Source organism: Falco peregrinus, chromosome 8 (assembly GCF_023634155.1).
Source record: "Falco peregrinus isolate bFalPer1 chromosome 8, bFalPer1.pri, whole genome shotgun sequence".
Lineage (NCBI taxonomy): Eukaryota > Metazoa > Chordata > Aves > Falconiformes > Falconidae > Falco > Falco peregrinus.
Window position 1 is genome coordinate 23,145,730 of NC_073728.1, and position 14,250 is coordinate 23,159,979.

Genomic DNA, 14,250 nt, shown 5'->3' on the forward strand with positions numbered 1-14,250 from the left:
GATGCATTTTTAGAATTTTATTATGTCTGTATTTATATTTAACATGTTTGTCTTTTTTATATAAAACACACTATTGTCAGGCTTCATCTTATGACCACCAGGTCTTCTCTTTTGTTCTTCTTTAAATTCATTTTCTCACTTATTTTCCTTTCATTGCATATACTAATGTTAAGTATTTAAAAGAACAGTGCAATGCTACAGTTATTAATGTATTGCTTTAAAATTTATAGTATTAGTTTCTGAACAAGCATTTATTAAGCATTGGTAAAACAGTATACAAAACTTTATTGCTGTAAATATTCTTACACTCTTTTCTTTTCCCCCCTGTATTTGTGTACTAGGTGGTTGTGAATGCCCTTTTAGGAGCAATTCCATCCATCATGAACGTGCTTCTCGTTTGTCTTATATTCTGGCTAATTTTCAGCATCATGGGAGTAAATCTGTTTGCTGGGAAATTCTACTACTGTGTTAACACCACAACTGATGAAAGGTTTGAAGTCGACCAAATCAACAATTTTAGTCAGTGCGAGGAACTCATAAAAAACAATCAAAGTGCCCGATGGAAAAACGTGAAAGTAAACTTTGATAATGTAGGATTTGGGTATCTTTCTTTACTTCAAGTAGTAAGTGATCACTCTTTATATACCTCTTACTGTTTATATGTAATAGTGAGAAGCAATTCTAGGAACAAAGACAGAAGATATATTTACCTGATGATTTTTATCTGTGACTTAGTAATACCACTGCACCGATAATTGATTGCTCTTTTCATAGTAAGCAGCAAGTGGAGCCTAAGATGAATAAAAAAAAATTAGGACATCTGGCAGAACAAGTGCTATTCTTCTTATTTATACCTCCCTTGGTCATCAGCCCCTTCTAACTTGAAAAGTTTCTAGAAGTACCTGGGACTGGTATTCAGCTGTCTGAATACTTTGAGTCTTACTGTTGCTGAAAAACAAAAATCTGCATTGGTGTGATTAAGTCACAGAGAAGAATTCCAGATAGGAAATCCCATCTCGGTGATGTCGCTGCCACCAGTGCAGACTTATGTGATCTAAGAAGCAATTTCTCATTCTGAAGAGGAGTAAGAAAAAAAAAAAATTATCAGATACTATAATCTGTGAAATATTTTCACTGATACTTCTGTGCATAAGCACCTAGTGTTTATTTAGCAAAAACTGAGGGAAGAAAAGAAGGAAGAAAATATATGCAGAAAGATATTATAAGGTTATGCCTTCACTATCAAAAATTGTGTCCTCACAACACTATCTAGCTTTGTATTTTGGAGTTGCTAAAAATCTTTAGCAACCCAGCTTTAATCAAGAAAATGCTTGACTCTAACCTACATTGTGTGCGTTCAGTAACTTCTATGGGTTTTTGAGGTTACTGTCTAATTCTCCAGAATCTTAGTTTTCATATTTATATTTTTAAAGTAAGTTTCTAGCTTTTATATTGGCATAAGAAATCTCAATACAAATCATTAACATGATGCGGTGCTATTGACATGGTCCTGCACAGGGTCTAAAACAATACTTCTGAGCATTGTGAACTGCCTCTCCCAGCTAATATAGCATCTCACCTGTGAGACTGAGAATTCTGAAAATTTAAATTTCACTGTGATTAATTATTAAATTTACTGTCACATCAGGAAAGAGCAGAGAGAGACCAGCAGTATTAAAGAAATAAACTACTGAATACGATTTGATTTTGATTACAAAACTGGATTGTAATAGAAAGACTTTAAATATTTCTTTCCTCTGTCTCATTTTTTAAATCCACTGGCCTAGAATCCCCCTTGGAGTTTGCGGGGCAGAATGCTTTATTACACATGTTCAGGAGAAACAAGACATCAACACAAGTCTTTCCAAGTGGTTTGCAACTCTTCTTGCAGTAGTAACCTAGTCTATTCTGGGACAGGGATAACACCAAGTACATTTTTTCCTGGCTTTGTGGCCACAATCATGACCCCTCAGCTACTTGCAGTCACATATATTTCAGCTATGCATAGCTTATTCCATCTTCTCTTCATTGAAAAACAATATTTCTTACATGAAGACTTAGATTCTTAAGTTATTGGATTTCTCTGGGAGGCAAATTGGGAGAAATCTGCCAATTGTTCTGACACTTCCAAAAGAAAAATCAGTCTAGACCTACCACGGAGGGACCCAGCTCTCATGGGAGGACAAGCCAGTTGTTTCTGCAGTATCTACAATATAGAGATTTTGCACTGATATCAAAGGCTTGCCTAATGGATGGATTTTTTCTGTGTGAGCTGTCAGTGACAACACCGCTTATTTTTTTTTGTGTTACTAATATGCTCTTAAAAACATGAGGAGATTTTTTGTTTGACATTCCAGAAAAAAATGGGGTACTCCCGACATTGCATCTTTTACAATTGGGTAAGTAAGCCACTAGTAATGATTTTGCAGTTATGGAATGATAAAAGCCCTAGGGCAGAGAAAGCAAAATATCAGCTTGATTTTCAGTTAATGCTTTAAAATGTGCAGAATCAATGGGGTTTTTTCACCTTCAAGAACATATGGAAGGCCACAATTAATAAATGTTTTAGATTCTTACATTACTTTTTCAGTCAAAGGAGACATTTATAAGGTGCTTTTCTATTTGTTATATAAAGAACTTTGGACAAGAATCTAGAACAAGATTCTAAAGCCATCATGTTCAGAAGAAACTTGAGAAGTGAACAGGTCTGTCATAACCCTAGATTTCCCTACCCTTCCTAATCAGCTTGTAGTAATAGTAAAGATGAATAAACACTAAGGTATTACTCAATTAGAGGTTTTCATTACTATGTCAGAAACAAAGATAATGCTATTGAAACTTCAGTATTTGGCCCAAAATAAGGTATAAAGGCTGAAAAATCTGATTTAAAAATCACGGTTGCAAGTGGATATGCTTTCTGTTCATCCAATCCATCATTAATGGCCTTTATTTGACATGTTAATGAAGTCATGTGGTTATCCACCTTAACAACCTCAGGCACAGACTTCTGTTTAGGTTGTGATGGACCTGAGGAAATAAACCCATGAAGGCCAATGTAATTTTTCTTATGTCAATCTCAGTGATAACTATCAGTGCATGAATTACTAATACAAGGTCCCTTTTTCAGGAAGCTAGAAAGTAACTACAGAATGCTGCCTCTTACAATCCAGTATTGTTTCCATTCTCCATTCTGCCCTCTGACTCATGCCCTTTGAGCCAATCTAAGAAGGATATTATAAATTCCTTCAGCTTTCCTGGGTTATAGGTAATACAATATAAATCTTTATTTTCTGCATCAATGAAGTTTTCTACCTGGTGTGAATACTAATGGAAGTAGTAGCATTTTAATGACAAAACAAAAATCCAAATGAAAACAAGACAAAAGAACTCCAATCCTGGTGCTGAGGACCTTATTATTCTGTGAAAGACATAAATGAGTCCCATGAACAATTTTTGGTTTGAATCATAAGGTCTTTTTAGTAGTATATGCGTCTGTATATAGCAGAAAAAAACCCTGTATTTTAAGAGTAATATAGAAAAGAAGCATAGATATCTCACACAGAAATACTCAAGAGAAGTGAGATAATTTCAGAAAGAAATATTCTAGGCTCATAAAAAAGATTAGAAATGTGTGGTAGCAGCTTTTTAAGCAAGAAGAACTCTCTGACAAGCTTTTTCATGTGTTTCCTTCGAGGCGATGGCCAATGAGTTTCTGGAATGAGGGACCTAAGCAAAGAACATAAACTAATTTTGGTTTGCATATGGTATTTTTTTCTTTTGGGGGAGGTATCTGTGTGGAAAATCTTTAGTATTGATACCAATGTTATAATGCTTTCTGTCCAAAAATACAAGCTAACAATATGTGCCATTGATAAAACCAAGTCTTATAGACACTGTTGATCAGACACTATTTTCCAGAATCCTTAAATCATTTGGAGTGTAAATATTCATGGCATCAGTCATATAAGTACACATTCTCTCTATAAGAATTTTTTTCTTCTGTGATGCAGCATAGCTCTTGTTGGTCTGTGTGGATCTGCAAACTTCTTTTTTCATTTCTGGGTCTAAAATTGCTTGAGTATTTCTCTGTTCCTAAAGAAAAGCGTCTAAGCAGAGACAGGTCTGCTGGAGAAATTCCTTTCACAGTTTTCATGCATCAATGAGTGAAGAGGAAGAGGTTGGTGTACACAGAGAGATGTGGCATCTGCCCTGATAATTTTATGGCCTTATGCCTTTTTAACTTGAAACTAGTGTTTGGATTCTTTGGTAAGTAAATCTGCCAGAGTACTGCTTTTATCCTGCTGGTAAGCATACATCCTGCTTACCGGGATAAAATATGGTAAACCAGTGGGTCTCAAAGCACAATATTATATTATTCTGCTGTTACTAATAAAGATAAGAAAAAGTATCTTGTGAAGTGTAGGGTAAAAGAATCAGAAGCTGAATTCTAGGGCTATAGGATTAGGATGGCTTCAAAGTTCCAGCAGGTTAGTATTTTAAAGCCAGATGCTATTGTAATTCCAAAAGTGAATGTGAATTTTCCTGGTGGTTATTTCTGGTAAAGAAATTGAGTGGTGAAACTCCAGCATTACTTATAACTTCATTAGAAATTATTAATCAGGGGAAAAAAGTCTATGTACTTTTAACAATAGTAAAGTAGATGGGAGGTTTTATGTTGTTTTTTCTAATGATATTTGAATCTGCATTTGAATATGTCTTTCAAATTCCCTTGGGGGGGAAAAACATTTGGAATAGATGCTGATTTCAGTTACACTGCTGTAATCTTTGAAATCAATTAATTAATCCTGATTTCATATCACTGAGAAGAAACCATATATTTTTATATTTGAATATACAAATAGGAAACTAAGAATTTGATCTCTTAGTCATATTTCTGTGTGATTTTCTATTCAGTATGCACAAATGCCCAAATAATACCTTACTTCTGTTAAAGAAAATGTGTTCCATATAAATTTAAGCCTAACATGAGCAGGCGTAAGCTTCTACTAAATGCAGTAGAGGTAATACTCACTAAATGTGATGCCTTGACACTGAACCTCCAGTTGCATATTTTGCTATTGTTCAGGTAACATATTTTAAAATTACAAGTTCTTCTGCTGAGCTGATGCTTCTGTTTTCAGAGTTAAGAAACCATTTTCTCACAGCTAAGCCCTCAACTAGTGTAAATGGTTTTGCATAATGATTATATTCACTGATGCCTACTGATTTTCAGGAAGGATTTAGCATGAAACAAATACAATGAAGGAGAATATTTTATTATTAAAATTATTTAATTTTACCTAAATTTGGGGATTGTTCTTTTCTTAATTTCTTTAGATATTTTGAACTGCAAGACAGTAATGTCATTTATATTTTTCCACCTCCTCTCTTTCCAAGTTGCCTTTTTAATAATAATAGTAGTAATAATAATAAGCACACAACAGCTCAGTTCTTCAGCTCTTTTTCTTAGTACAAGCTGAAATGTACTGTCAGTTTATAAAAGAGTACTTTACTAATGATGGCAAAGCTTAGTATTTTTAAATTACTTGGTGTTTTTTTCTCTTCACTGTAGTTAGTCTAGGCTACATAATTCCATTTACAGAAAACAATAATTCCACTTTGCCTGGAGGATGATATGCAAGGATCATCGTGTGTCTGAACCTGAGGCAACGGTGCACACTTTGCAGAAGAGCCACTCCTTAATTTGTATCATCTTTCTGATGTAAAAGTATGCCCATTATTTGCATTTAGTGTTTCAGGTTGAGCAGCTGATTTCAACTGAAGTTATGACATTCCAGGTAATGTACCAAGACAGAAACAAAAGTAGCACCTGTAGGATGTGAAGTAATCATCCTTCCCTATTTAGCCCTTGTAAGACCTCAGCTGAAATACTAAGTCTGGTTTTGGTTATGATTTCAAGAGCTGAACTAGTGGAAGAAAGCTTAGAGAAAAATAATGAGAATGATCAGAGTTCTGGAAAACAAGGTCTACGTGGAAAGACAGAAGGAAGTGATCACAGCCTAAAGAAGAAAGACAGTAACAATCAGTTTGCAAATAAGTAAAGCGTACTGCACAAAGGATGATTGGTACTCTGTTTTCTAGATATGCAATGATTATGAGAAGTGACAGTCTTAAATGCTACAGAAGGATTTAGATACTAGGAAATAATAAAGACAAGGGCCAGAAGAAATACTTTTTATGAGATTGCGGAGTGTCTGTCATTAAAAGTCTTTGAAAACAGGTTAAACATAAATTAGGAATTCCATTAAAAAAAAAAGCTGATCCTACCACTCCTAATCCCTTGCAGTCCAAATATTCCCCAAGGACTTTAAATTCTTCAGCTGAGACTTCTACTTGTTCCAGATTTATTGGTCCTCTGATACTACACCTTGATTTCACCATTGTACTGTAAATTGCCCGAACTTCCTACTTACTATGTTGGCCCCAGGAGGTGAAAGTTATTGCATCCTGGATTTGTATCTCAGGATAATCATGCTCTTTTTAGTTTTCCAGTTTCAAAAGTGTAAGGGACCTCTTTTCCTTTAAGAAAATCATTCCTTCTCATTTTAAGTTCACTTCAGGATGATGTCAGCTGCTTTGTATGCTGCATAAACAAAGCCTTTTTGAAACCGCCACTAGAAATGAAACCTCAGGATGATGGAGGTACAGCACGAACCATGGTTGAAGAGAGCTCCATTCCTGACTTGTTTCTGCGACTGGTCTTTATGGCAAGGAATATGAAGCAACCAATGATCTGCAGCCTTGTTTAGCAAAATTATAATAGGGATTAAATTACAGAGAGCTATCTCACTTCTTTGTTTTATTCTGGGCACAACTGGATTAAAAACTGAGGAATTTCTACTTGGAGGTGTTGCCTAGTCAAAAAAAGAACTATTTGCTACAACAGAGAAAATTACTTTCGGTTTTGAGCATTCAGGTGAAGCAATCTACACCTCACTATCAAATATAAAAAATTTACAGATTTCGGGCAGAGGAAATTGTTATAAAAGTTCACTAAATGCTCGACCTATGAGGCACATTAAGTCTTTCATGCACATAAACCAGATCTTCTTCTTACAAGTTTATGCCAGAACATATCTGAGGGATCTAGCCTTTGTAAAACACAATCCAATATATTTAAAGTGAAAATAGAATTAGTAATCAGGTAATGACTTTCAAAGTAGAGCAAAATCAAAATTTTGATTGATAGGAAAATACATTTTCTGAGCTGATCAAATTTTTGGTTCCCTTTCGTTGCCGCTTTTCTGACTGATTGGAGAAGGAGGGACTACACATCAGTCTTCATTGGTGGCAACTCAGTTACATAAGGCTGTTTTGCAGCTGACATGACTTGATCAACATTTAGTCCACTAAAATGATACTGCATTCTATCATTTGTGATAATTAATTAGAAATAAGTTAATTACAGTTACTGCTTAGAATATTCATATATAGAGACAAAATAGAGGGATACACAGCAGTGTATCCTATGAGCAGCTGTGAAGAAACCCGAGATGAAATTATCTAGAAATCTCATGTTATGCTAATTATTCCTGATGCTGTACTCAGTTGCTGGAAATAATTATATGAATTGTCTTCAAGCTCTGTGCTTAAAAGGTTGTGTACTGTTTACAGGCTACATTTAAAGGCTGGATGGATATTATGTACGCAGCTATTGACTCGAGAGATGTAAGTACTGGAAATATTTTAAATTGTCTTTTCTTCTTGAGGTCCGTCTATCAACAAGTGTATATTTATATATCTTCCAAAAGCAATTAATATCCTTGCAATAGAATGAAACAAAATTGAATTAACTAATATGACATTCTGCTGTAACAAGTTGTGGAAAACTGAATGCAAACTGCAAGACGCTGTCAGTAATAGGTGGACTGGACAAAATACATTGATATAAGTGACAGGAGTATTGTCCAGACACAAAATATTATGGACATTTTGCACAAGGTTGCCACTTGTTTAGTTGAAATTTTCACATGAAATCTTAGGAATGATATTTCACTTCTTTTTTTTCTTAGGTATTAATGCAACCCAAGTATGAAGACAACCTGTACATGTACTTGTATTTTGTCATCTTTATCATTTTTGGGTCTTTTTTCACCCTAAACCTTTTCATTGGTGTAATTATTGATAACTTCAATCAGCAAAAAAAGAAGATAAGTATTGTTTCATTTCTCTTCTAAAGATATTCTAAAATACTGCATTTTTGCAGGTGCATGATATACACCCAAGGTTTGTTCGAAACTGAGAAAGCTGAAGTATATTAGCATATAAAATCTTACTAAGATGTAATATACATTAATGTCATAAGAATTTACATTGTAATGAATGGGACAAACCCTTCTGTTTTCAATGTCCAGTTTAATCTTCCTCAAATAATCTGCTTTTCCATGCCTAAACTTCACGGAATCTCCTTTTATGATTAGACCCCTGATTTAGGCCTCTACATTAAACCTCTCATAATCTCTTGACATTTTTCTTCTTGATTTGTAGTGATTCTATCAGCGTGAAAAAAAATAGCTACATGGTTATGAAAAATAAAGCATTATTTCATCATACTAATACATATGCTGTTTTAGTGATCCCAAGTCTTCAAGTTCTATTTTATGGAACTGAATGATCTGAAACTATTCAGAACAGGAGTGGTTTGTAACTGTCTTGGGGCCTTTTTTTATTGTGTCATAGTACAGATGTAGATAATTTCACTGGTACAGCTGGTCTGAGTATCAGATGCTCATTTTAAAATTGTTTTCTGTAAACAGATTAGGTATTGAAACCTAAAGAACTACGCTATAGCTGAAAGCAGCTATTAATTGCTAGTTTATTTTTACCTTACTGGACTTCATCACTTTTTTTGGTTTTGTTACTAATGAGAGATGCTAGGTAAGATTTTTGGAAGCTGCACATGCTAGAGGCATAGAGGTATATGGTTAGGGAGCCTGTCCAGTGCACAGTGCATGCATTCTTATGTCTTCAAGATTCCCAAACACTCACCTACAAGACCTGCATCCAATCCTATGTGTTCATAGCCATTCCTGGAGTTACATATATTTTCTCCAGGAAAAAATTTACTTCAAGAAACACGTGGAGTCTGATGGGTTTTCGTTCAAGCTGTCTCTGTAAGAAACTTTTCTTACAGAGAAAGTTACTAGAGGCAATGGATTTTGGTTGGGTTGCCATGAAAGACCCATAATTCTCTCTTTAGCTTTACTGTCAGACTCCAAAGGCCAGTTTTGGCTTTTGCAAATGGGAACATCATTGAACATGGAAGCTAATAAAGATAAAAGACTTAAAAGAGAACATTTTTCTGTTAACAGTGTCAAGAGCTCAGTTTCTCCAAAGTCTGATAATACATCTCAAAAAACTTGAAGACTTTAAGACCCAATGCTAATCTTGTGATTGCTAAACTAGAGATACCTAAAGCACCAACACATTCGTGTACTGAAAACCTGACTTTGTCTACTTCCTTTGTTTCACTAAAATCACAGTTCAAGAGTGACAGTAGTGAGCAGCTCAGGCCATCTGAGTTTATCTCAGATGCTTTTTTCTGTATCTCTACCTATAAATGAAAAGATGTACTGAAAAGGATTTTTTAGAGTTCAAGGGAAATACCTGTAGAAAAATGTTGCATTACTGGTTTCTGTGAGATGGATGTCCAGACAACTAAATGCTTAGACTGCAGACAGCTGCATTTGATAGCTAAGAGATTTTTGCCAGTTCAGGCTTCTGCATTTTCATGAACTAACTAAATAAATAAATCAGATTTCTCTTTGAGAGTTTCTTCGACACTGCATATAAATGTGATTATAACCAGTTTTGATTTCATGTGTTTACTTTGGAGGTCAAGACATATTTATGACAGAAGAGCAGAAGAAATACTACAATGCAATGAAAAAGCTGGGATCCAAAAAACCACAAAAACCTATACCAAGACCAGGGGTAAAATTATTTGTACACATCGGACCAATAGCTATTTACAAACAATCTTTTTATTGATATAGAGAGAGCAGAAATATGCCTATGTGAAAATTATCATTAACTAGTGTATCAGTCAGGAAACATGGAAAATGAAAAGAGTAAAAAAAAAAATAAATTCTCCTTTGCAACCATTGCATGTATGAATATACAAACAAAGGAGGCTGAAGTAAGCTGTTGTATTCACTTTGACCATTCTACTTAAATCACTAGTCACATTTTTATTGAAGTCTCATAGGCCTTACCACATGTGTCTTTCTGCTTTGTTCTAACAGGAAAAGAAAAACAACTGCAGTTTGTACTGGATGTTTCTTTTTTTCTTTTCTCCTCAGAACAAATTCCAAGGCATGGTCTTTGATTTTGTGACACAGCAAGTATTTGACATCAGCATCATGATTCTTATTTGTCTTAACATGGTTACCATGATGGTAGAAACTGATGACCAGAGTGAAGAAATGGAAAATATTTTGTACTGGATAAACCTGGTGTTTATTGTTCTTTTCACTGGAGAATGTGTCCTGAAATTAATTTCACTTCGCCATTACTATTTCACTATAGGCTGGAACATTTTCGATTTTGTAGTTGTCATCCTTTCAATAGTAGGTATGTCTGGTTTATTAAACTAAAAAGTTGGTAAAACAAATATAGGGTGAACTTTTACTTGTATACAGCTATATGGCAAAGTTTACAAATAAATCATGCAACTTTTCATTTTAACTAATACTTTACCTAATCCAGCCATGAAAACTGTTACCGTCATTCAATATATGTTGCATGTTCACATATAACTGTTACAACAGAAATCATGCATGTGGAATCTACATAATATTTTTAATTGCTACATAGAGCCACAAATTTTAAAGCTATTTTTCTAAATTGCTACCATGATATGGAGATTAAGTGGTACTGAGTCTTGGTTTTATTTTTTTCTGTCTTAGGTATGTTCTTAGCTGAGATGATTGAGAAGTATTTTGTGTCCCCCACACTATTCAGAGTCATCCGACTTGCCAGAATCGGTCGAATCCTGCGCCTCATTAAAGGCGCTAAGGGAATCCGCACTCTGCTTTTTGCTTTGATGATGTCGCTTCCTGCTTTGTTCAACATTGGCCTGCTGCTCTTCCTGGTCATGTTTATCTATGCGATATTTGGCATGTCCAACTTTGCCTATGTCAAGAGGGAAGCTGGTATAGATGACATGTTCAACTTTGAAACGTTTGGCAACAGCATGATCTGCCTCTTTCAAATTACCACGTCTGCTGGCTGGGATGGTTTGCTAGCCCCAATTCTTAACAGTGGGGAGCCAGACTGTGACCCTAACAAAGCTCACCCAGGGAGCTCCGTTAAAGGCGACTGCGGCAACCCTTCCGTTGGGATTTTCTTCTTCGTCAGCTACATTATCATATCGTTCCTGGTAGTGGTGAACATGTACATTGCTGTGATTTTGGAGAACTTTGGTGTTGCTACTGAAGAAAGCGCTGAACCCTTGAGTGAGGATGACTTTGAGATGTTCTATGAAGTCTGGGAGAAGTTTGATCCTGATGCAACACAGTTTATGGAATTTGAGAAATTGTCTGACTTTGCAGCAGCACTTGAGCCTCCTCTTCATCTACCCAAACCAAACAAAGTCCAGCTTATTGCAATGGATCTGCCCATGGTAAGCGGTGACAGAATTCACTGCCTTGACATCTTGTTTGCTTTCACAAAGCGTGTTTTGGGGGAAAGTGGGGAGATGGATGCCCTCAGAATACAGATGGAAGATCGGTTTATGGCATCCAATCCTTCAAAAGCTTCCTATGAACCAATTACAACTACATTAAAACGAAAACAGGAGGAGGTATCTGCTGTCATTATTCAACGGGCTTATAGACGTCACCTTTTAAAACGAACAGTAAAACAAGCTTCCTTTATCTATAACAAAAACAAAGCTGAAGGAGGTGCTGGTCAGGGTGTGAAAGATGAAATCCTTATTGACAAGTTACATGAAAACTCATTTACAGAGAAAACTGATATAACCGCATCAACAGCAGTTTGTCCACCTTCTTATGATCGCGTAACAAGGCCAGTCAAAGAAAAGCATGAAAAGGAAGACAAAGATGTTCAGAAATAAAAGCAAATAGCAAGAAAATCATCTATGTGCAAAATAGTTTGTAGCCTGTAGGAGATCATGTGTTTGTGTCAACAGGACTCCTGCTGGAGGTCTATGCCAAACTGACAATTTTTACAAATATACTGTACATTAAAGGTCAGTGCCTATCCAAAAGACAGTGACCCCTTGTCAGTGACTGTGACTGTGATACGGGGAAACAACCTTGACAGGAGGTTACTGTTCTCACTACCAGCTGACACTGCTGAAGAGGAGAGAAAAAATGGCTACTCAGACTGTAGGGACCAGTTAAAGGGGTGCAAACCTTTAAATTTGTGTGTTTAGCATAAAACAATGCGGTAACTGTATCCACTGTTTGCATTTCAACTGCCACATACGCCATATTTTTAAAAAATCTGTGTTGGTGGATTCATCTTATTTTTATTCATATGTTGTTTATTATATGTGACTATTTTTGTAAAAGGGGGCTTCTGCTGGGGAAGGGGGTAAGTACACCTTTAGAGGTACAAGGGCCAGGTGTTCTATTATGCGACTAATACACACACAGAAAAGATCTGCATGAAGGCATGCTGCACTTATAGATCACGCATGAAAATAACATTGTCACAAAGAACAACAGATTTTTTTTTTTAGCACAGTGTTTCTGGAAAGGAAAAATAAATTTTGAGGTGCTTAATTAATGTATTCATGTTGTATCATGTCCAAACAAGTCTTGGTATGCCTGTAAAGTCCCCTGTAACTCACAAGAACAGTAGACATGGATTATTTTTTGCACAGACCATTAAGTTTCAGAAAGTGCAAATTTCTTTGTAGGTCTGGAGTCACAGATTTTGTCTTTGTCAAATGTCTTTCTGCATACAAATACTAAATGAACCTGCCTCAGCCCTCCAAATTGATCAAAAAGAGCCCTTTATAAAGTTGTTCTGCTTTATCCTGCAGTATTGTTTAGCCATCTTCAACTCTCAGTAAGGCTGATGTTGTTGTACATGTCAATGAAGAGCCCTCTGCTATGTACATAGTAATTTTTAACCTGTGGTGCATGTTTGAGCAAACAGATAATGACCTTAGCACATTTATTGCATCAAATATGTACCACAATAAGTGTAGTGTGCAAGCATTCAACAGGTAAAATTATGTATTATCTACCATTATAGATAGTTTGGATGCTATCAGTGCATGTTTATATTGCCTATGCTGCTGTTCCTTTGACTGTCCAGGATTCTTAAATATGGGAAGCCATACGTCAGAGCTAAGTGAATAAACTACTCAACAAGACCTCATTCCTCCATACCATTAAGCAATATTTTGCAGCTACTTAGGAGCTTATTTGTTTTAAATTTTTGAATTTTCAGTGAAAAGCATATAGGGTATATCCAAACTGTACAGACATGTTGAAAACTACTAAACCTGTTGAAAATAATATTAGGATTTTATAAGCAAATATAAATATTGTAAAAATCATTTTATTTTATTTTTCAGCATTATGTACATAAAACAAGAAGTGAATTTTATCTTCGGGTTGATGTCACACCATTTTTGTTACTTTCTGTCCATAGCACTTTTTCACAGAAGAACTTCAGAGAACAAGATATAATTAAGAGAATGGATAGCTGTAGGTTCTTATTTTTTACAATATTTGCAAACATGTCAATACTTTATGTGAAGTAAGTTCATAATTTGCTTCTAAAAATCTACAGCTTTTTGTAGTTGGGAAATGGTGTAATGTTCAAATTGAATGTCTAAGCAGTGCCTGCATCATAAGTTTTCATATACAAACTTTCTTGCACAGAGTCATTAATCTTTTCTCATATTTAATCACAGATTATTTTTTTTTTTATTCATGCTGCACTAGAACAGTTCTAAACGTTGTCTTGGGTCCACAATATTTTTTCACAAAGAGAAAGTAGCAAAATTGTATAATCCAACACATCAAGACATTTTGTTTCTTACGCAGGAAAATTAAGTATAGATTACTTTTATTAAAATTATTGACTAATACTGTATTAGTGAACTGCATGCAGGAAAATGCTACTATTACCCTAACTGATGCTAAAGAACATTATTAATGCGCCAAAATAATAAAGATTACATTTTTTATTGTATGTTCTTTTTGTCTTTATTACCTGACATTAATATAAAAAAGGTACGCTTCTAAA

General features: G+C 35.1%; 1 protein-coding gene across 1 annotated transcript in view; it reads left to right on the forward strand.

The window, feature by feature from the left end:
- The window catches only part of LOC101919476 (sodium channel protein type 1 subunit alpha), a 103,461-nt gene extending 89,265 nt beyond the window's left edge, over positions 1 to 14,196 (forward strand). The window contains exons 23-28 of the mRNA XM_055811625.1: positions 342 to 623; positions 7,636 to 7,689; positions 8,034 to 8,171; positions 9,850 to 9,954; positions 10,323 to 10,593; positions 10,929 to 14,196. Coding sequence (XP_055667600.1) covers positions 342 to 623; positions 7,636 to 7,689; positions 8,034 to 8,171; positions 9,850 to 9,954; positions 10,323 to 10,593; positions 10,929 to 12,097 — 2,019 coding nt within the window. The 3' untranslated portion in view covers positions 12,098 to 14,196. The remainder of the gene's footprint in view (positions 1 to 341; positions 624 to 7,635; positions 7,690 to 8,033; positions 8,172 to 9,849; positions 9,955 to 10,322; positions 10,594 to 10,928) is intronic.
- The last annotated feature ends 54 nt before the right edge of the window (positions 14,197 to 14,250 follow it).